The following is a 21,718-nucleotide window of genomic DNA, read 5'->3' as shown; positions in this document are numbered from 1 at the left end:
AACAAATCTTCGCCAGTGGTTGAACAGGAAAAGAAAATCTATGCCTTTTGCAGTGCCAATGATTTGGAGAGAGCCAACAGATCATACCAGCAATTGTTACTTCTGCATGGTGCCTCCAGTTGGGAAAGGTGTGTCAAAGAAGAAAAAGTGGACTGTGCATTATCCAAACATTCCATCAGCTATACGCCCAGTACCCAACTGAGAAGGACTGCCGGTTCCTGATGCACCAGAATCATTCTCACTTGAGTCAGATGAGGAAGAGGATGAAATTTCTGGTCCTGAACCATCAATGTCACAGGACCCCACATTTTCTCCCATCCTCCTCCTCTGAACCACACCTCATAACACAAGGTGAACTGAATGACCTTGTCAGGGATTTGGAACTACCCAAGAGTAAGGCAGAGCTGTTGGACTCCAGACTACAGCAGTGGAATCTCCTGGCAGGTGATGTTAGGGTTTCCATGTTCCGGGACCGTCAAAAGGATCTTGTCCCATTCTTCTTCATGGAAGGTGATCTTGTAGCCTGCAACAACATCGATGGTGTGATGGCAGCCCTCAACATCGTTCACGATCCAGATGAGTGGAGACTGTTCATTGATTCATCGAAGATGAGTCTTAAAGCTGTTTTACTGCATAATGGCAATGTTTTGCCATCAATTCCAGTTGGTCATGCAGTCCATATGAAGGAAACCTATGACAGCATGAAACAACTTTTGAGGTGCATAAACTATGACCAACATCAGTGGCAGCTTTGTGGCGATTTGAAGGTTGTTGCTCTCTTGCTTGGTCTGCAGACTGGATACACAAAGTACTGCTGTTTTCTCTGCGAACGGGATAGTCGTGCAAGAGATTCCCACTACACCAAGAAAAATTGGCCACTCCGACAGTCATTGGAGCCTGGGAGGAAAAGTGTTCAGCATCCACCACTTGTTGAATCAAGGAAGATTTTGTTACCACCCTTACACATCAAGCTGGGTCTGATGAAGAACTTTGTCAAGGCCATTGACAAAACACAAGCAGCTTTCAAGTACCTCCGTGGAAAATTTCCAAGGTTAAGTGAAGCTAAGCTAAAGGAAGGTGTCTTTGTTGGTCCTCAGATTCGTGAACTTCTTTGAGATGATGCATTTGACCATGCACTGCGTGGCAAGGAAAAGACGGCATGGAAAGCCTTCCAGTTAGTGGCAATAAATTTTCTCTGAAACAATAAGGCAGACAACTACAGGTTGTTGGTGGAAAACCTCCTCAAGGCATACAAAAGCCTTGGTTGCAACATATCACTAAAGATACATTTTTTGCACTCTCATCTAGATTTTTTTCCACCGAACTGCAGAGCAGTGAGCGACGAGCACGGCGAGCGATTTCACCAGGACATTGCAACAATGGAGAAACGCTATCAGGGCAAATGGAGCCCATCAGTGCTTGAAGAATATTGCTGGCCAGTGACAAGAGATGCTCCATTTAATGAATACAAGAGACAAGCCAAGAAGCGCCGAGTAGACACTGAATAGGACTAAACTATGTACAGAATAGTTTTTTGCCTTTTGTTTCATAATAAATGTTATTTATATAACCCTTTTGCTGATTTTTAAAGTGTTACATAAACAGGACAGGTGAAATATCATGTAAAGCAACCATAAACACATGAAAAGACCTAGGTTTACAATTTGATTAAAACTCTAATCTACACAATATACATAGACATAAAATGTAAAAACTTAAATATCTTAGAAACAGTAGCCAATCAGTTGTTTTAATTGTCATATTTGGATTCAGCACATCAAAATACATAATAAATAGCACATTTTATCTCTGAAGCAGACGACTTCTCAAAAATTGTAGACCAGTGTAATTGCGTCTAATCATTCCCCTATCACGGGAGTTAGGGGGTTTAGTCCCAGGGTTCCCCCCACTCAGGCCAATCCCTTCCTTCTGGGGTCCCTGCTGGTTTTTGGCCCCCCTTCTTCCACCTAGGACTCCCTAGGGGGTTGGCTGCCCAACCTTCCAGGGTTGGGTTCGGATGCTTACTTTGAAAGGGGCCTTCCTTGGGTAGTTGGGTCAATTCCCTGGCTGTCATGCATCTTTCTACCAGCGTGATCATCTCATCATAGGTGGATGGATCGTTCTGGCCTACCCATTTGTGGAGATCTGCTGGCAGTCCTCGCATATAATGATCCATGACCAGGGTCTCCAAAATCTCCTCTGGGCTACACACCGCGGGCTGTAACCACTTCTGCGCGAGGTGTATGAGGTCGAATAGCTGGGACCTCAGGGGTTTGTTCTCCTGATATTTCCACTCACTGGACCTCTGGGCCCGTACCGCTGCCGACACCCCTGATTGTGCTAGGATCTCTGCCTTCAGCCGGGTATAGTCAGTGGCGTCCATGGCAGGCAAGTCAAAGTAGGCCTACTGGGCGCATCTGCACAAAAATGGGGCAAGAATGCTGGTCCACTGCTCCTGGGGCCACATCTCACGCTGAGCCGTTCTTTTGAATGAGAGGAGATATGCCTGTACGTCAACTTCCAACGTCATCTTTGGCAGACAACCAGTGGCCCTCAGGGTTCGTGTTCCATCGGACCCCCGGGCCTGGGTGGTGGGGATCTTCAGCTGGTCCACTACCTCTCGCAAGAGGGCATGATCTTGGGTCGCCTGACCCATTAATAATTGAATGGTTTCCTGCTGTAGTCGCATAGACTCCTGTTGCACCATTGCCTGAACCCGGGTGGCCTGCTGCTGGGCTGCCATGGCTTGTACCAGAGCTCTTACCACCTCCTCCATTGTGGTACAAAGCAAACAAACAAACAAAAATCCAAAACCCCAGTGCACATTTTTTTTAAACCTCTCTTCCACCACGCTGTGAAAGATGATCCCGCTCCTGAAACCAGTTGTGACAAAGCTCTGTCCTTGTCTCTGTGGGTCCCGCCTTTCCTGGCAGATTTCACTAGCCTCACAGGCTCACTATGATCCTCCATGTAGCCCTTCTCTTTCTCAGTGGTTTGAGCATTGGCCTGCTACACCCAGGGTTGTGAGTTCAATCCTTGAGAGACCATTTAGGGATCGGTCCTGCTTTGAGCAGGGGATTGGACTAGATGACCTCCTGAGGTCCCTTCCAACCCTGATATTCTATGATTCTAATTATTTGAAAAAGTGACTGTGTTTAAATGTCTGTAATCTCATTTGCCAAGGCGCTAAGCACCTGTAGTTCATGTTGACTTCAGTGAGAGCTATAGGTGCACAGCACCTCTGAAGATCAGGCCATAAGTATTTGGGGTGTCTTTTCTAGTATACATAAACTGGGCTATTGTCAGCTGGTGTAAATTGGCATAGCTCCTTTGAAGTCAATGGAGCTACATAGATTTACACCAAATGAGAATCTGGTCCACTTGTTAGTAGTTCTTCAGTGGGTGTTCATTTTCCCCAAGTCTTTTTCCTGCTGGTCTGTTGTTGATCTGCTCTCTCATTTTCATTGATTTTTTTCTTCCACCTCTGATTTATTTCTCCTTCTCACTTTGGACAGAATTTCTCCTTGGATTGGTGCAAACAGCCTGATGTAGGGCTTCCAAAGCCAGATTTGATCCTATTTCTTCAGTTGAGCACGTTGGAGGCAGCAAAACGAGGGGACTTTGGAAATGAACGCTATGAGAACAGCTCCTTCCAGGAGAAGGTTCTACAGAACTACCACCATCTGATAAAGGACAAGACTTTAAACTGGAAGGTAAGGGAATTAGCTCTAGGTAAGGTAAGGCTCTAGATGGGTCAATGAATTAAAACTAAACTTCAAGACTTTTATCCTTTGGAGCCCCCTTCAAAGAAAAACTGTTGTATAGTATAAAGGGTTTTCTAATCCTTGAAATTAAACAGTGAAGACCAAACTGCTACAATGTAGCACAGTCACAGGGAGATGCCATCTTGACCTTCTTATATAGGTAGGATGCAGGAATTGCAACTCGCCATTTGAATGACTAGAACAATAAAATATCAACCTTGATATAAAACTAGATCAAGAAAGTAAGTGATCACTTCAGCAGATATTTTAAACTACTGTTAATTAACCACATTTTTAAAAATACAGAATTTATGTACAACTGCATTGAAAACCTGACTTCCCATTCATGCAGTTGGTGACCTGCATTTCTGTGGTCTGGATCTACTGTCTTATTTTCTCCTCTAATGAAAGCGTTGGGCACTGAGAAATGTTTTAAATGTAATGCTTTTATTTTGGAAACAGACAATTGATGCTTCGAAGAGCATTGAAGAGTTGCATAATGAAATTAAGTCTTTCACTGAGGAGGCTATGCAGGAGGTTCAGAATAAGCCCATAGGAGCACTCTGGAAATAGAATTGGCTTTTACTCCACCCTCTTCCTGCAGCATATTCTGCTCCAGATCTGATTGAAGGGGAACTGGCATCTCTCAAATCTTCCTCAGACAGACTCCTTCACCTTTAATAGCTGCAGTTTAGATCACAGAGCATTGTTTTTATAGACCAAAATACTTTGGAGACCTCTGGTTTTATCTAACTCCTCCTTTGTAAATTGGATCTTACAAGCCATCTTCCTGATGTATTTTATAAATGGACTTTTTTTTTGTAAATCTTCCTATAATCCAGGTACAAACCTTGAGCAGGAGCAATGACAAAATGTATAAAACAAGTAATTGTAAGTGGAACTTTTGGCTAATTACCACAATGAGTTATGGTAGTGGGACTTGAGGTGGGGGAGATCGGGTTGTGAATGAAGAGAAGGGGAAAGGGGTTTTTCTACATTTGTACTTAGAGAACTGTCATTTTCCATAATCATATGCTTGTGGGATTCCCCTTCCCATAACTTATTAAACATACTAACTTAAACTCTTAATTTGTGGAAGTCTTGCTAATAAATTAGTGCCTTTTATTTTAGTGTCCTCTTTTGTGACAGTAACAAATATTTAAGTAAGCTGGTTTGAAATCACTTTTGGAAAAGTATCAACCCAAGCCTGTACACTTCCTTAGATGAAAGGTGATCTAGTATTTCAAACACCAGCCTGGGATGTGGGACACCTAAGTTCAATTTCCTGCTCTGCTATAGAGTTTCATTGGGACCAAGTCAATTAGTGTCTCTGGGCCTCAGTTCCCCAGCTATAAAATAGTACCTCCCTATCACTCCTATTTCATAGGGTTGTTGTGAGGATAAATACATTAGCGATGGTGAGGTGCTCAGATGAGCTTGTCAGTAAGAACCTTGGCTAGATAGGTTGCTATAGCATGGGACTGGTTTGAAAGGTGAGCTGCACACTGAAACTATAATTATTTTTAAACTGAGTTGAGTTCCTCATATAGCCAGGATAATGTGTCAACAACTTAAAGTTAGGCTTTCTTGTTTTATGGATCCTGATGTTCAGCTGCTGGACCTTGTTTTGTGGTAATGTCCCAGCATACCCCACCATGTCACACCTGCTAGGGACTGTGGTCTTACCTGACTCTCAGCTCCTTCCTGGCTGAAACCAGATTTCATGGTGATAGTTCTAGAATAGCGTTGTCTGTGTTCTTACATCAAGCAGGAGGCTTGATTGGATGTAAAATTAAAATGTTGGCAGGGTTTTAATTTCTATCTATGGGGTCACTTTCAAAAAAAATCTGTTGCATTTCTATTAAACAACTGTTGGCTTTCTGATAGGTTAACACTAGTTTAACATACCATGGAAACAATTCACCTCATTTGATGAGAGGTCAACACCGCAGCTCTTAGTTATGTCCGGCACTAAAGATTTCCCTTCTGCTAGCTGGAAAATAGGGTTGAACTCCTTGGCCCAGCACAGACAGAAATTCAGCTATGGAGTTCTAAAGTTTAGATGAAGCTATGCTAACAAGAGCCAATATGATAGAAAGAAATTGGGTAAACTCTTGTTTTACTGGAACTGTTTCTTTAAGTATGAGGCTATTGCAGACTTCTCTTTTTGATAACTGTTATAAACAGACTTTAATTTAGCTATGTGTCATTGAGAGTAACTGCTGCAGTAGACTTATTTTTACCATAAAGTTTGTTGAGAAAGGAGGGCCTATGTGGCTGAGGTACAGGACTGAGAAGCAGAGAGCTAGGGTCCCAGCCCTTCTGCAAACTTAGTGTGACCTCAGGCATGTTACTTTATTGTTCTCTGCCTTAGTTTCCTGTCTGCAAAATAGGAGCAGTACTTCTTCAGCCTGACTCTACACAAACCTAGCTGAAAAAAAATGATTTCATATCCCTCACTCTCATAGCTGGATTCAGATGCTGACAGGGATCCCTTTTAAAGGGAAGAGCAGCTCTATTATCATTAGCAGTAAAATAGTCAAGGGCTGATATTGTCATCTTTAGGCTTCAAAGTTAAATACCTAGAGAGATACATGGGACACTTCACATCTGACTAGTTTTGACACTTCATATTTTTAAAGTTATCTTTGTAGGCATGAGGGCTAGCAACCTAATTTTTATAAATGAAAACATTCTAGAACAGTTCTATAGCTAGCACACATGGGATCCTGACTGTAGCTGATAGTCTAGCTTTGCTGTTGGTACTGCAAATAAGCATAGTGGCAGGTGTTTAGGAAAGCAATGCATGTGTTGGAGCAGTTTAAAAGCACATAAAACTGGTCATTATTTTGTCCTTACACTGGATGCTTTCATCTTTCCCATGTTAATTATCTGCCTTTACTGGAGGATGGTGAATTTTTCACCAACTTCTTTCTCTTTAAGAAGCTCTAGCAGTCCAGGACTAGGCCCTATATTCCTCCAGGAGCTTGCAATAACTTTGGGAGGGAAAGAGACTGGCATTAGCACTGCAATAAGGGAAGGGGACTCCTGAGGTTGAGAAGAGTGCACTAGTGTTCTCCTGTCTCTTTCACCCCATCCCTTTTAAAAAAACAAACAAACAAAATAACCTTTCCAAGCAAGCATACAGGAAATTGCTCAGTTATCTTGAGCCTGACAGAAGGATTCAAGCCAACTGGTCCAGGACTCTCAACTACATTGAGGCATGGCAGCTTAGCTTAGTTAGGCCTAGCTCCAGTTCCAAGCATCCACTGTGGACTATCAGACACCCTTTGCATCACCTGAATTCTCTTAACAAGTTAGCCACATCCACCTTTGCCACCCAAAGCCTGGTTAAAACTAGATGCCCTAGAACTGCTTCAAGATGGTTTTCCATACTATGGCATAAGCATCTGTGGACAAGGAGTAAAGGGTAAAATACACCTCCCCCCATCCCTAACAGCATGGGCTGCTCCTCAGAAATAAGTATTAAAAAACCCCAAAGATTTTAAGTTTGTTTATTCAGATACAAATTGAAAGCAGTTGATGAATGGAGCACAGCCCCACTTCCTCCACTATCTCCCCGCCCCCCCTTAAAATTAATGCAAGAGATGAGGAGGAACAGCAGCAGAGAGAAAGCAGCAAGTAATTTAGTGACAGAAGCATCATGGCTCAAGAGTTAAAATCTCTGGGAGATTAAGGGTAGATAATGAGATTAGCATCAATATGTCAGTCAGCCTTGTCATGGAGGAGAGCATTTATGGCCAGTTTATGTACCTTCTGGGCACAAAAGCATCAACTGACAAGTGCTGTTCCCAAATGCAGGAAAATGCATTGCAAACATGAATTTGCCATTTGCAGAAGTCCTGGAGAAAGGAGAAGACTTCACTTCTATGGTGGCTCACACCAGGACACAGTTCTCCTATGCATCTGGTTTTGATCCAGCTCATTTTTACTAAATAGGTATTATGGGCCACAGGCAAGATCATGTAAAGTTATTAAAGTAACTCCAAGGTTTCCAGTACAATTGTGTTTGATATTTAACTATCAACTTTTCTAGGCAACCAGTTTTTTCCTGACCTCTTCAGATGATCACTTAAAATAGGTTTCTTTGGCCTAGCTTCTACAGTATGCATTTGCCACACTGTGCTAGAAGGATCATATAGAGGGAAGCTGCAGAATAGCATCTGAAATGATACCAAACATATATTCTATGTCCAATTAAATTTCAAGCCCCCTTATACATCATTTTGAAAGCACAGAGTTCAATGGGAGTAGGAGCTGGAACTATTCAATCTACCCAGCAGGAGTGGTGCTACACCGAATGCTTTGTGGCACCAAAAACTGTTGGGTTAAGGATTAATTCACAAAGGTGAAACCTTACATACCAACACCAGGCAGCCTATGGAGTCAGGAAAGGGTTTAGGTATGAGAAAGGACATGGTAAATTCTCAGTCTTCCTGTTCTGCCTCAGGCCCCCCTCAACCATTTTTAACTAAAAGCAATATCAGGCTCTTAAGATTTATAAACATCTCAACCTCTCACAGGACTCTGTCTAGCTCTCTTAACAGACACTTTAATGAAGACACCTCACTGCTGTATTTGTCAATCCATCTTTTTCAGAGCCTTGGTGTTTCGATGACTCAGCCAGTGAGACTATGGCCCTCACATACATAATTTTCTTCCTTCCTCCTTTTATTTAAACTGGGATTCTCCTCCCGTTTTGGTTGTCATCTTCAGACCTTGTGGAAAACCTCAGGGTAATGTCCAGAGAGGAAGTGCTTCACCTCTGAGAGAAGGTTGCCCTTTATAAGAGCAGGCAGCTTCTGGGTACAGTGAAGACAGATAGCACTGTGTTCGTGAGAAAGCACTGCAACTATTATTAAGCATGAGCAGCAGCGTGTGGCCTATTACTATGGAAAGTGTGACCATCCAAGTGACTAGCTCACATACTACTGGGCTGGAGGCTCCATATGGGATATGCCTGGTATTAATTTACATTGCTTTCCATAAATCTAAGTTTAGCCCAAGTCAGCCATAAGCAGGAAAGCTGTGGAAGGATGGAAGGAACTAGCAACAGTATAGGTTTTGACCCCCCAAAAGAGGAATAGCTCTGATTAAATATCACTGGGAAATACTCATAAGGGTTTAGCTCCATGGGGGATTTCTACTGTTACTCTTGTAGGGGCAGCTGAGCTGCTGCTGCAACAAACAAAACTTTGAACTCCTTGGCACCACTGCATCCACTTCTTGCACGTGTTTTGCGCTGAGAAATCCTGACTCTGGCCACTGAAGCCTTAATGATGACTTGTTTCTTGATCCCAATGCAGACAGTGCACACTGTGCTTGAGACTGCACAGAATGCTGGGATGGATGGGAGGCAGGGAAGTCACCAAGCACCTATGAAAACCAGTAAGGGCCCATGTGCTTGAAGGAACTTCTTCCCCCCCACACACACACCCCACACACAACATAGACGTGCAGTCAGTTTCCTATCTATTTTCAAAGAGATAAGATTTCAAAGTCTTCATCCTCCGAGTCAAAGAATCTTTCCAACCTGTCTGCATCAGAAGAGTCTGAAAGACAAGAGCCAAAACCACCTCTGTTTAATGTGCCCATTGCTTAAAACAGATTTACACCAAAGCCACTCACCAGCCCAAGCTGTATGAGAGGAAGAGGGGGGCATGATTGGCTGAGGGATTTGTAGGGAGGGAGAGAAGAGGACAGAGCATGCTTTAATAGCAAGTAACAATGGACAATCCACATTACACCTACACTATGTGTGGCACAGGATACATCAGCTATCCCTAAATGGTATGTTCCTCAGCACTGGATAGTTTGTGTCAACAGCCTTAATGTGGCACAACCTTGTGTTCTAAAGTCTGGAGGCTGTATGTAGAAGTGTCAAATGCACAGACTCTATATACCCATAAATATATATGTTGTACACTATATAGAGAGTTCTGATTAGAGAGAGGCTTGGTTCAACTATATTTTTGGAAAGAGTGGACCAGTGCTGTCTTGAAGCTTTATATGGACCATACTCAATCCTCTGTTGCTAGTATTGGGAGATGTCACACATCCCAAAATGAATCGAAGGAACATTTCCTTTTATTAATGCCTTTGATCCAGAACACTAGGAAAGGGCAACACCACAACCCAGATGTTACTGACTCAGCTGAGGCCAGCTCTAGCAGGGAGGTGACACTGATGCAGAGTCATGTTTTCTACTGATTTGAAGAGTGCAGGCCACGCTGACGGAGCAGGCATTGGTGAATGCCCAGCACACACACTGCCTTCAGTGCTGCTGTGTTGGTCTATGATAGTTTTACCATTACAGCAGACATGCCAACTGAACCCTCCAAATTTGGAGCTGACCATAGAGGAAAACTCAACAGAGAGGGGAAAGAAGTGGAACAGAGTGGACCTAGCAGAGACCAACACTAGCTAAAGCAACAAGAATGTGTGTTTTAGGTTTTACCAGAGTAACCAACAGCTAGTGAAATGCTGACTGCACAGCAGGAACAGAGGAGACTAGTCAGCTAAGAATTGGCAGGGCTCCGGGTTGGGGCTCATTCGATTGGACGAGGGAGCACATGCAAAAGCCCAGTGGTTACTGCTTTCCAGTGTTCCAACTAGATTGACGGCCCATATGTGCACCAAGAGCATGGATGTATCTATACAGAAAACACCCAAGGGGAAGTACTCTCAACTGATGCAATGAGGGGAAAAGCAGCCAATATCTCAAGGACAACGATTGCAGTAAGACCAAAGTGAGACTGAATTAATCACAATCATCAGTAATTCTAATGAGGGCCATGGTAATAAGATGAGCAGAAAAAAAAATGGATTGGTAAGGGGAGGGCGAACTGAAGGTGAACAGCCGATTCCAACATTATAGGGAGGACGAAGAGATGGGAAATAGGGAAAATTTGAACTGAGAAGGATTAAGAATAAGGGAAAGGAAAAACTTTCTTGGAGGAATGGACAGAGTGTGAGATAAGGGAGACTGAGAAAGGCAGTGATAGAACTAAGAGTCACAGCAGGGAGAAATAGATAAGAGAGCATGGCATAAATGACAAGACACATCCAGTTCCTGGTAACTACAGAGATGTTTGTCCACAGATATTCCTGATGGCTGGGCCTTACCTGGTGTGAGATTCAGAACATCAGGGCTGGAAAAGTGTGATGGCTGATGTTCTACCAGTTCAAACATTGGCAGAGCTCCTCTTAGCAGGGACAGCTGTGGAGTGAACACAGAAGCCAGCCTATTAGCACAAATATGCTGCCAATCAAGGATAATAGTGACAGCCTCTTCACTCAGGAGCTGGAAGAAAGGTGAACAATGTGACAGAAAAACTGACTAATATGTTCCTCTTCTCTACCTTTAAACCCCTGCCTTTTCTGGAAGGGAGCATTCAGCTAGCTGGTTTCTATCACTAGACAGCAAGGGATGGCAAAGAGGATCCATGCTGCCTTTGGCCCTCCTTCCAGTTGGTAAGGAAAGATCCTGGAAGAGCAGTACAGCAGAATACTTATTTTAAAAGGGCATTCATGTGTAGCGATTTCCTGGTGTAGAGATTGAGAGCAGACCTATCCTAGGAGCACCAAATACACACAAACACCAAGAAGGGTAATTAGAGCCTCACAGCGTCCAAGGCAAACAGCAAGGCTAGCCTTGGGAAATACTCAAGACATTATCAGGGAGTGGTTATATTCTTCAAGCTAAATGAGTTAGTTCTGAGGGTTCAGCTTCTAAGCCCAAACTAACCAAAACACAGCTTAACTATCTCTACAACCTGAGACTGTTAAAGCCACCAAACCTCAAATTAGGCAAGGATGGGGCATGGTTACTATATGGACCTGAGACTCCCATCAACCTCCCTTCTCACATATTTCCTTGTGTTCCACAGAGATCCCACAGTGCCCTGTTTTAGCAGAGGTGTTAGCCTCATTGTCCTCAACAGTTCCCAGCTGGGTAATTCTATTTTGCTCACCCAAATTCCTTATGCAATTTCAGAAGGTTGCGGTGCACTTCAATTCCTTTTCTCATTGCTACTTTGTTAAACTGCTGCTGCGGGGACTGACTGAGGAAACCAGGGGTCTTTCCCAGTCTCTGGCAGACTTCCTGTGACATGCCGGACAAGACACGAATCTCACTCACAGACCTGTCTAATTTTTCTAAAAGTGATTATAATTTTTTTGTAAAGTGATAACTCCTATTTTCAGCCTTGAAGAGCTTCACACATGAATGGTTGTAAGGTGCTTAGAGATCATAATTGAGCTAGTCCCCCTCACTCTGCTGCCTTCAAGGCAAGTCATAGAAGATCACCTCTCAGGCATTGCATTTCTATTTGCTAGTTAAATGTGGGGGGCTGAGTTCTTTTTGGTTTTAATTAACAACTAGTTGTGTACTCTTTAAAAGGTGGTCACCCTGCAGAGTGTGCTAGATGCATTTGCAGAAGTTGGAAAATAATGTAGACAATGCCCTTTACCAGTGACATGGCTGAACACTAACCTTTTTGATTTGCTGGCACCAGTTATTAAAGTCTTCCTCTGTGTTGCAGAAAAAGCCCTGAAAAGAAATTTTGTACAATCTTTATTAGCTTAGAATAAAAACAAAAAGTGTGGATACTGCCTATCAAAGGCACACTGAGAAATGCCAAGCAATTATATGAAATATACATTCTGAACATTGGCTATGCCAATAAAAATATTTCTGCTTTTCATGTAGTGACAGAGCCAAAAATTTGAGAATGTTTTTGTAGTTCTAGCCACCTGACTTTAAACTGCAATTCAGATGGAGCAAAATTGACTACTTTTCATGGACTTAGGCCAGTCTCTTCCAATGCTGAAAACACTGACTATGGTCTCAACTGGGGCATATGACTTACAAGGAGAGGCTGAGGGAACTGGGCTTATTTAGTCTGCAGAAGAGAAGAGTGAGGGGGAATTTGATAGCAGCCTTCAACTACCTGAAAGGGGGTTCCAAAGAGGATGGAGCTTGGCAGTTCTGAGTGGTGGCAGCAGGGCTGCCCAGAGGGGGGGCAAGTGGGGCAATTTGCCCCAGGCCCCGGGCCCCACAGGGCCCCCCACAAAAGTTTCGGGGCCCCTGAAGCAGGGTCCTTCACTTGCTCGGGGCCTTGGAGCTTCTTCCACTCCGGGTCTTCAGCGGCAATTCGGCGGCGGGGGGTCCTTCCGCTCCAGGACCCACCGCCGAAGTGCTGGGTCTTTGGTGGCAATTCGGCAGCGGGGGGCCCCTGCCGCCGAAGACCCCAGGCCCCCTGAATCCTCTGGGCGGCAGATGACAGAACAAGGAGCAATGGTCTCAAGTTGCAGTGGGGGAGGTCTAGGTTGGATATTAGGAAAAACTATTTCACTAGGAGGGTGGTGAAGCACTGGAATGGGTTACCTAGGGAGGTGGTGGAATCTCTATCCTTCGAGGCTTTTAAGGCCAGCTTGACAAAGCCCTGGCTGGGATGATTTAGTTGGGGATTAGTCCTGCTTTGAGCAGGGGGATGGACTAGATGACCTCCTGCGGTCTCTTCCAACCCTAATAGTCTTTGATGGAAGTGACATGGCAACAGAGCCAGCCCAATTGGACACACAGTTCAGACATTTCAAATTTACCTGAAAACAGAATGTCACAATTGTACTTGGATACAGAGGTGCCGACTTTCTAATGGCTCTGCCCCAGGCCCTGCCCCACTCCACCCCTTCCCCCAACCCCCCACTCTCACACCACCTCTTCCCATCCCCACTCCACCCCGCCTCTTCCCTCTCCCGAGCATGCCCCGCCATCGCTCCTGTCCCTCCCTCCAGCGCTTCCCGCATGCCACGGAACAGCTGATCCGCAGCGGCAGGAGGTGCTGGGAGGGAGGGGGAAGTGCTGATCAGTGGGGCTGCTGGCGGGCAGGAGACACTGGAGGGAGGGGGAGGAGCTGCCGGTGGGTGCTCAGCACTCACCATTTTTTTCCCCCCGTGGGTGATCCAGCCTTGGAACACCCACAAAGCCCTGGAGCACCCACGAAGCCAGCGCCTATGCTTGGGTCATCTACTTCACCAAAAGGCAGGGTGCAAACCCAGACTGCAATTCAGAGATGGCAGAACCTCAGAATTATTAGGCTGCTGTCAGATAAAGTCAGGGGTACAGAAGAGGCAACTTCTCTCTAGGTACCCTTCACTATACCCTGGGGCTGGAGTGAATTCTGGGACTGTTTATGATCTCCATGGGTCGATGCATTCACTTTATTTCAGACTTGCCTGCAGCACTTGCCACACTGCATGCCAGACCCTTAGCAATTAGTCACTGTGTAAATGTAGCAGTGTAAGGATTTTTTTCCCCCCTCTACTGAATTGTTTCATGCAGAAGAGTTATTTTTGACCAAAGTTTTAATTTAAGTCAGGGTATGGAAGAGTTTGCCAATAGGACTGGCAAGTAAATAGCATCTGCATCAGCAGACTTGTAGGGAGAGGAAACAGACAGAAAAGAAGGGAAGGCTGAAAAAGACGGTTCCAACTGCTACAGTGGCACGACTGCAAAGACAGGGTCAAGCTCTCAACAGCTGGCATAGAAACAAGTCACAGGTACACACCACTGCGATGGATGGGTCAAGTTCAGCAATGCTCATTCGGCAGGGGGGGTGCTGACAGTGGAAGCTCTCATCAGGGATACAGCCATTGTTACTGGGTTCCATTGCAGGTTGTGTAGTATGGGGGTCCAAGTAAATTAGCTCCTCACCTGGACAAATAGAGGAGAAATTAACAGGGTATGTTGCACCAGATGATCACCTTGTGAGTGAGTGGATAAAGGTCACTAACACATCTTTTGTCCCTTCATAATCGGTTCATGATTTGGAAAACAGAAGGAAGAGGCAAACAGACAGGTGCTCACAAAGGAAAAGAGGGAGGAGAGAGTAAACAAGTTACACAAACCCATGAAGGGAAGTCAGCTCTGGATCTAGGACAAGGTCAGACAGACCCATCAGCTGCAATTTAATTCTATGAGAGGACTGTTCCACAAGGAGTAGCACTTTAGGGTTTGTGTAAGAGAGTCTATACCCATGGCTGCAGTCACCCTGGATCCTCGCTCCCAACGAGGCTTATCTCACAGCACCCTCAAGCTGTTCTAAAGTAAAGGGAATAACACTCTGGGGAAGGTGAGGGCGAGTTGGGGGAGGGCTGCACTGCATCACAGTCACTCCTCTATCTGTGGGCAGACATCTCAAGATAGACTGGACACCTCCCTAACATGGCACAAAGCTGGGCTGGTTAATCACTCACCTACATAGCCAATGAAGTAATGAGCACTGTTGGGTTTCCCTCCAATCACTCCCAGGGACTGAGGCATCATGAAGCAGTGCTGGAAAGCAAGAGAGAACATGGGCAGATGGCAGGCAGCAGCAACTAGAGCAAGTAATCAGAAATCAAACTCAAAGGCTATCACTGTGATAGTGGCACATGCTGGGCTTCTGAACTGTGAGCAAGCCCAGCAGCAGAAGCAACGGTTTATGGTAGAAGGTCTCTGCCAGGAGGGAAGGATGCTGCAACATGGAGCCTTCAAGGGAAAGAGGCTTAGAGAAGCCTTAGAGCCCTGGAGAAGTAAACCAAGAAGATAAAGGGGCAGGAGGAGGAAGAAGAGAGGAGACTCCAGACATTGCATGGTGCAATCTGCACTATGGTCACAAATTCCACGAGCAACTGAGCAAAACCCTCGCTCCACTCAGTCAATGACTAAACTCCCATTGACTTTAGTAGTATCAGGATTTTACCCTAAATCTTTTGTCAAAGGATCTGCAATAGCACTCCCAAGGGAATTACATTGTTCCGAATGTTCTTGGGAAATGGATGAGAGAATTTAGCATCCACGTTGCTGAATCCAAGCACAATTCAGTGAATTCAGGCCAAGTATCCAGCCTGAATTCAGAGTGCCCCATACTCACATAGCTGAGGGACTGACACCACTGTTAGAGCAAGACACTGTGCAACCTTCTTCACAAAGTTAACATGTGCCCCTCAGAACCTGATTTCTGCCACCCTCGGCTGCTCCAAGGGCTGGTCTGGAACCCCAGAGTTCTGTTCACTTAAGTTCTGATTTGCAGCACACCCAGCTTTGACACCATAGCCAGATGTGGACTTCCAGCACACAGCACTTAAAGCTCAGGCTGCTGCCAAGCAGAGACTGGCAGTCATGCTGAATGCTCTGGTGGCTTGGGTTGGGTACAGACACAGGTAGGGACTGACATTAGACCATGGGTAAAATTTTCAGAAGCACCTAAAAATATCATTTTCAAGAGTGACTTAACCACTTTGGCTCTTAAGTCCCATGGACTGTCAAGGAGACTTAGGCACCTAAACACCAATGTCTCTCTTGCAACTGGAACTTGGGCACTTATGAACATTTTGCCCCAGAACCAGTTTTACACTTGACCTAATCAAGACTTATTCCTTGGCTCTCAGCAGTAAAACACTGGAAAGTCAGCTCACCCATGGCCATGCCAAACAGCACTAATTCCCCTACCTTTAGTGTTTCAATATAAGCTTCATTGATATCCGTGAGCCCAAGGCGAAGAGGTATCAGGAGCACCAATGGTTTCCATTGCGACAACCTATCTGTAACCTCTGCTCCAACCGGGAACCCATTATAGAGCAGGTCTGACTCTGCAGCAGGGAACGCTGCAGCCCCAGCACACAAGGAATTGGACTTGCATAACCGTCCTACAGAAAGGGAGCACACACACAAGCGGAAATGGTTTCAGGAAAAGCATCAAACAGCTTCTAGTCCTTGAATACTTCTCCCCTAACTCTTCCCCCTTCCCCACTGCCGCCTCAGTGCTCAACAGAAACTGCCATCTAATTTCTCAGAGCTACATGACACTTAAATAAGCAGCTGGTTTAAAGAGCAAGCGCTTTGCTTGAGTTATATATTCTCTCCAGAACCCTCTGGTAAAGTTCACATTGATGTAAACTTATTTTAGAAATATTGTACATCAAGCCTTTTACACCAAAGCACTTAAAACACTCATAGTATGCCTACACATCAATAAAACACCCGTGGCTGGCCTGTGTCAGATGACTTCGGCTTGCGGGGCTCGGGGTACAGTGCTATACAATTGCAGTGTAGATATTCAGACTTAGGCTGGAGCCAGGGCTCTGGGACCCCATGCGGGGGAGGGTTCCAGAGCCCCGACTCCAGTAGCCTGAACATCTACATTGCAATTTTAGAGTCCCACAGTCTGAGCCCAAGTCAGCTGACACAGGCCAGCTGCAGGTGTTTTATTGCTGTGTGACATACCCACAGGGATCACGTGGGGCACCATTAAAAAGCAGCCATCTTTAGGACAGCAATGCAAGAACCAGCAACTGCCCTGTGCCAGCAAGATTAAACAGTACACTTGTGAGAAGAGGCAAAACAACTATGCAATTGAAATCACAGGGAGAATTTAGGTAGAAAGAATGTAAGTGCTTGAGTTGTAATTTGGTCAGGACACTGGGGCTGAACACAGGAGGTCTTCATCTGTAATAAGATACAAACGGAGCACTAAATAGCCACACTAAGAGTCTTATGGGGACCCTTCATGGTACTTAAGCCTTCAAAGACAGACAACATAGGATTTCTGACAAGTATTCTTGCCAAGGTCAGGCAGGTCAAATGAAAGGAGTCCAAGAGACAATTACAGGGGTAGCCAAAGTTGGAGTGTTCAAAAATTCTGGAACCTCAGTTAACTAAGATCCCTTAAAACAAAACACATCTGCATCAGCTCTGACAAACCATGACAGTGTCTTTACAAGCAGCAGAGTTGACTACAATTAGGGGTATTTCAAGAAAGCTTTCAGTTCTAATACCTTTTTTCGGTTGTCTGGTTCCACAAAATAGCTTCCAAGCAATCCCAAATTTTCCACTCCATGAGACCTTCCAGCTTGCACCATACCAGTGAGGATATTGACAAGTGGAGTCTGCCTAGGAGGGTAATGTGAGGGATACTATCAACACAATGCATGCTGTGAAGTCAGGGATCATTCAGAAGCTACTTTAAGAGCCCTAAGGGGAGTGGAGGAGGGAAAACATTATTATAATTGGGAGGTACTTTACATTTCAAGGTGGCTTCATGTTTTAACAGTGACACTTAGAACAAACAGCTGTCCATTTAGAGTACTGTACAAATACTGATCCTCACAGCACACCTGTGAGGTGAGCACTGAGCACCCCCATTTTACAGATGGGGAAACTGAGGCAGAAAGTTTAGCCAGGTTGCTGAAGGCCACCCAGCAACTCAGTGACAAACAGATTCTCCCATTACATGAGAGTTTATGACCCCTACCCCCAATTACACTTCTCTAGGCCTTACTGCCTCACTTGCCAAGTCTACCGCTCCATAGAAAACTGTGGTGTTATTTTATAGTAAAGTGATACAGATTAACAATTGCAAAGCAAACAGAAAAGGTGGCCCAAACAAGAAGCTGCAGCCATGTATGGCACAACATGTGTAAGTACTTCCAGGCATCTGCAGTTCAAGCAGGGCACTTGTTTGCCAGACCTACATCCAACTGGACCAAGAGAAGGTGCTATAAGGACACAAAGCATTCACAATGCATAAATGTCTAGTTGGCAGTCAGTATCAAGCAGAGTGCCCCAAGGGTTGGTCCTGGGGCCGGTTTTGTTCAATATCTTCATTAATGATCTGGAAGATGGCGTGGATTGCACCCTCAGCAAATTTGCAGATGACACTAAACTAGGAGGAGTGGTAGACACACTGGAGGGTAGGGACAGGATACAGAGGGCTACCTAGACAAATTAGAGGATTGGGCCAAAAGAAATCGGATGAGGTTCAACAAGGACAAGTGCAGAGTCCTGCACTTAGGACAGAAGAATCCCATGCACCGCTACAGACTAGGGACCGAGTGGCTAGGCAGCAGTTCTGCAGAAAAGGACCTAGGGGTTACAGTGGATGAGAAGCTGGATACGAGTCAATAGTGTGCCTTTGTTGCCAAAAAGGCTAATGGCATTTTGGGCTGTATAAGTAGGAGCATTGCCAGCAGATCGAGGGACATGATCATTCCCCTCTATTTGGCATTGGTGAGGCCTCATCTGGAGTACCGTGTCCAGTTTTGGGCCCCACACTACAAGAAGGATGTGGAAAAATTGGAAAGAGTCCAGCAGAGGACAACAAAAATGATTAGGGGGCTGGAGCACATGACTTATGAGGAGAGGCTGAGGGAACTGGGATTATTTAGTCTGCAGAAGAGAAGAATGAGGGGGGATTTGATAGCTGCTTTCTGAAAGCGGGTTCTAAAGAGGATGGATCTAGACTGTTCTCAGTGGTACCAGATGACAGAACAAGGAGTAATGGTCTCAAGTTGCAGTGGGGGAGGGTTAGGTTGGATATTAGGAAAATCTTTTTCACTGGGAGGGTGGTGAAGCACTGGAATGGGTTACCTAGGGAGGTGGTGGAATCTCCTTCCTTAGAGGTTTTTAAGGTCAGACTTGACAAAGCCCTGGCTGGGATGATTTAGTTGGGGATTGGTCCTGCTTTCAGCAGGGGGTTGGACTAGATGACCTCCTGAGGTCCCTTCCAACCCTGATATTCTATGAAACGGAAACATTTGGAGGCATTTGTTTGTGTCATACTAGGTATATGAATGACTGGGCAGTACAGATTTTTGTTTGGGCTATTTGCAGACCCTTCTCTAAGGTACTTCTCCTATCTGAGTCCATTTATTTTTTCACTTGCTATCACTGGGTTAGTGGACTGATCTGGCCATCCCGTAAAACTTTTTGTATTTATCCCATACCCTCGGAAGCATTATTTGGTTTTCCTTCCAAGACTTTCCTGCCAGCAGTCTGAAAAATCTTGTCACTCTTATTGCAGCTATTTGCTCTGTTGCATTACAAATCACTACCTGGATTTAGCTATTCTGTGCTTTCATCCCATTTACAGTTCTGAAATTCTTTATGTTTGATCTCGTGTGCTCCTTATGTCCCAGCCTCCTTTAAACTGAAACTTCCTAACAGTGCTTTGGGTTTAAGTGATTTACTCATAGCATGTTCCATTAGTTGTCCCCCGTATTCATTTGGTTCCTGGGTCCAGTGGTCCCTCCCACTAGGCTTGGGGAGGGGCCTTTAGAAGTGGGTGGGAACAACCTCCCAGATTTTCCAATAAGGCTGTATAGACTTCCAAGCTTGGCCCGAGCTCTAGGACCCTCCCACCCTGCAGGGTCCTAGAGCCCGGGCTCCAGCCCAAGCCCAGAAGTCTACACAGCAATGAAACAGTCCGGCACCCCAAGACCTGCACACCCGAGTTGGCTGGCACAGGCTAGCCATGGATTTTTCTTTGCTGTGTAGGCATACCCTTTGGTTCTAACCCACCTGGCCACGGTTTTGGACAGGGCATTTACTGTAAGTTTGGTTCTGTTATACTGCAATTGCTCTTCTGGTTCCTTCCATATGTCTTGCAGCCAGGGCACACAACTCTGACTCCATCAGTTATACTTACTGATTTCTTCCATCACTACAGTGTTGTCCATGGCTATGTGCACTGCCAATGAGCTCCATGTATCAAAAGTGGCAAGTTTTCTACAGGAAAGAGAGAGAAGTAAATCGAGGACTAATTACAAGGCACTAAGCAAAGGCATGGTTCTAGCAGAGAAGAACTTTCGCTATTTCCCCTATAGTTTTCATAAAACGAGATACTGAACTAGAGAAGACACTGGCTTTCACAGTTTGTGCCAGTCCTACCTCCTCTCAGAATTCATAGCTTATCCAGTCAAAGCAGTGAGGGAAATGCTGTAGGGAGAAAAAATGCCTCTAACCTACACTGGTGATTGAACAACAGTGCACTATTATCATGTCCAATTCCTGCAGGTAACCGTGTACTCCCACACAACTCTCTCCCTGGGCTCACCACCACAAAGCCCCAGTGGGAAATAATTAAAAAAAAAAATTAAGGTTTACGCTTTATTCTGCCACTGCATTAGTCACTCAAATGGCAAGACTGCCTCTGTCCTTGACTCTTAGGGAATACCACTGCCGTCAAGATCTGCAAAGGCAGTCCTCAGATGAGAACACAGATTCAGAGATGTTAAAGCCAGAAGAGATCTTATCTAGTCCTGTACAACAACACAAGCAGAGATTCCAGCAGCAAGCCCAATACCTTGCTGGGCCTAGAGACAGATTCTTGGAGGACTGTCCTCAATTGGAGTTCACTTGTCTTTTTGGTTCACCAAGCCTGGGAGCAAGGGGTAAAGTCTGTCTCCTCTCTCAAGGTTTTGCCCCACTGGGATTGATTTCACAGGGAGTTGGGAGACTATTTGGTTGGGACGCCACACTATTCAGCATGATTGCTTTTATACGGCACACTGCATCCAGAGACTTGGGCGACGGGCAGTTTGATTGACTGAAAAGTAAAAAACTACCCCATTGCATTGCACAGAAGGAACAAAAGGTAAAGCCCAGCACTTACCTGAGCACTTGTGCAACTGTGTTTGGTCCGTACCACTGGCCTATCGATTTGCCCTCTCCAACTCCCATCTGGGCTGCACCAAGTAGACACAACCAAATTAGTCAGCAGCCTCCATCGGTTATAAAAAGGATTTTATGGGAAAAGCTACAGCTTGGGTCTGGTCTACACTAAAAGGTTAGGTGAACCCAGCAACTTCTATCAGGGGTGTGAAAATTCCACACCCCTGAGCGATGCAGTTAAACTGACCTATCCCCAGTGTCGACAGCACTACGTCAACAGAAGAATTCTTCCATCAGCCTAGCTAATGCCTCTCTGGGAAGTGGATTACCTTACACTGACAGGAGAACCCCTCCTGTCAGCATAGGTAGTGACTGCAATGCTACAGCAGTAGCGCTGCAGTGTAAGTGTAGACAAGCCCTTAGACATGCTTTGGAGTCAGATCATGCCATCTTGCCTGTGGTGTGACAAGATCATAGCACCTCATGTGACTATAAGAGC

General features: G+C 45.2%; 2 protein-coding genes across 5 annotated transcripts in view; one reads left to right on the top strand and one right to left on the bottom strand.

The window, feature by feature from the left end:
- DTYMK (deoxythymidylate kinase) overlaps positions 1–11,661 on the top strand; it is a 35,708-nt gene extending 24,047 nt beyond the window's left edge. The window contains exons 4-5 of one of the 2 annotated variants that reach the window (XM_034780915.1): positions 3,516–3,713; positions 10,887–11,661. In XM_034780915.1, coding sequence (XP_034636806.1) covers positions 3,516–3,713; positions 10,887–10,919 — 231 coding nt within the window. In that variant the 3' untranslated portion in view covers positions 10,920–11,661. Of the gene's footprint in view, positions 1–3,515; positions 3,714–4,226; positions 4,890–10,886 lie in introns of those variants that run through there. The other variant, XM_034780916.1, reaches the window with a different exon arrangement.
- Positions 8,963–21,718, bottom strand: part of ATG4B (autophagy related 4B cysteine peptidase) — a 32,969-nt gene continuing 20,213 nt past the window's right edge. For all 3 annotated transcript variants that reach the window (XM_034780908.1, XM_034780909.1, XM_034780910.1), the window contains 8 exons: positions 21,221–21,293; positions 20,255–20,334; positions 16,282–16,478; positions 15,045–15,123; positions 14,357–14,502; positions 12,280–12,336; positions 10,911–11,004; positions 8,963–9,337 (listed from right to left, as the gene is read on the bottom strand). In XM_034780908.1, the coding sequence (XP_034636799.1) occupies positions 9,264–9,337; positions 10,911–11,004; positions 12,280–12,336; positions 14,357–14,502; positions 15,045–15,123; positions 16,282–16,478; positions 20,255–20,334; positions 21,221–21,293 (800 nt within the window). In that variant the 3' untranslated portion in view covers positions 8,963–9,263. The remainder of the gene's footprint in view (positions 9,338–10,910; positions 11,005–12,279; positions 12,337–14,356; positions 14,503–15,044; positions 15,124–16,281; positions 16,479–20,254; positions 20,335–21,220; positions 21,294–21,718) is intronic.

This window comes from Trachemys scripta, chromosome 9, assembly GCF_013100865.1.
Source record: "Trachemys scripta elegans isolate TJP31775 chromosome 9, CAS_Tse_1.0, whole genome shotgun sequence".
In the NCBI taxonomy this organism is placed as follows: domain Eukaryota; kingdom Metazoa; phylum Chordata; order Testudines; family Emydidae; genus Trachemys; species Trachemys scripta.
This window is presented reverse-complemented; position numbering and strand designations above follow the sequence as displayed.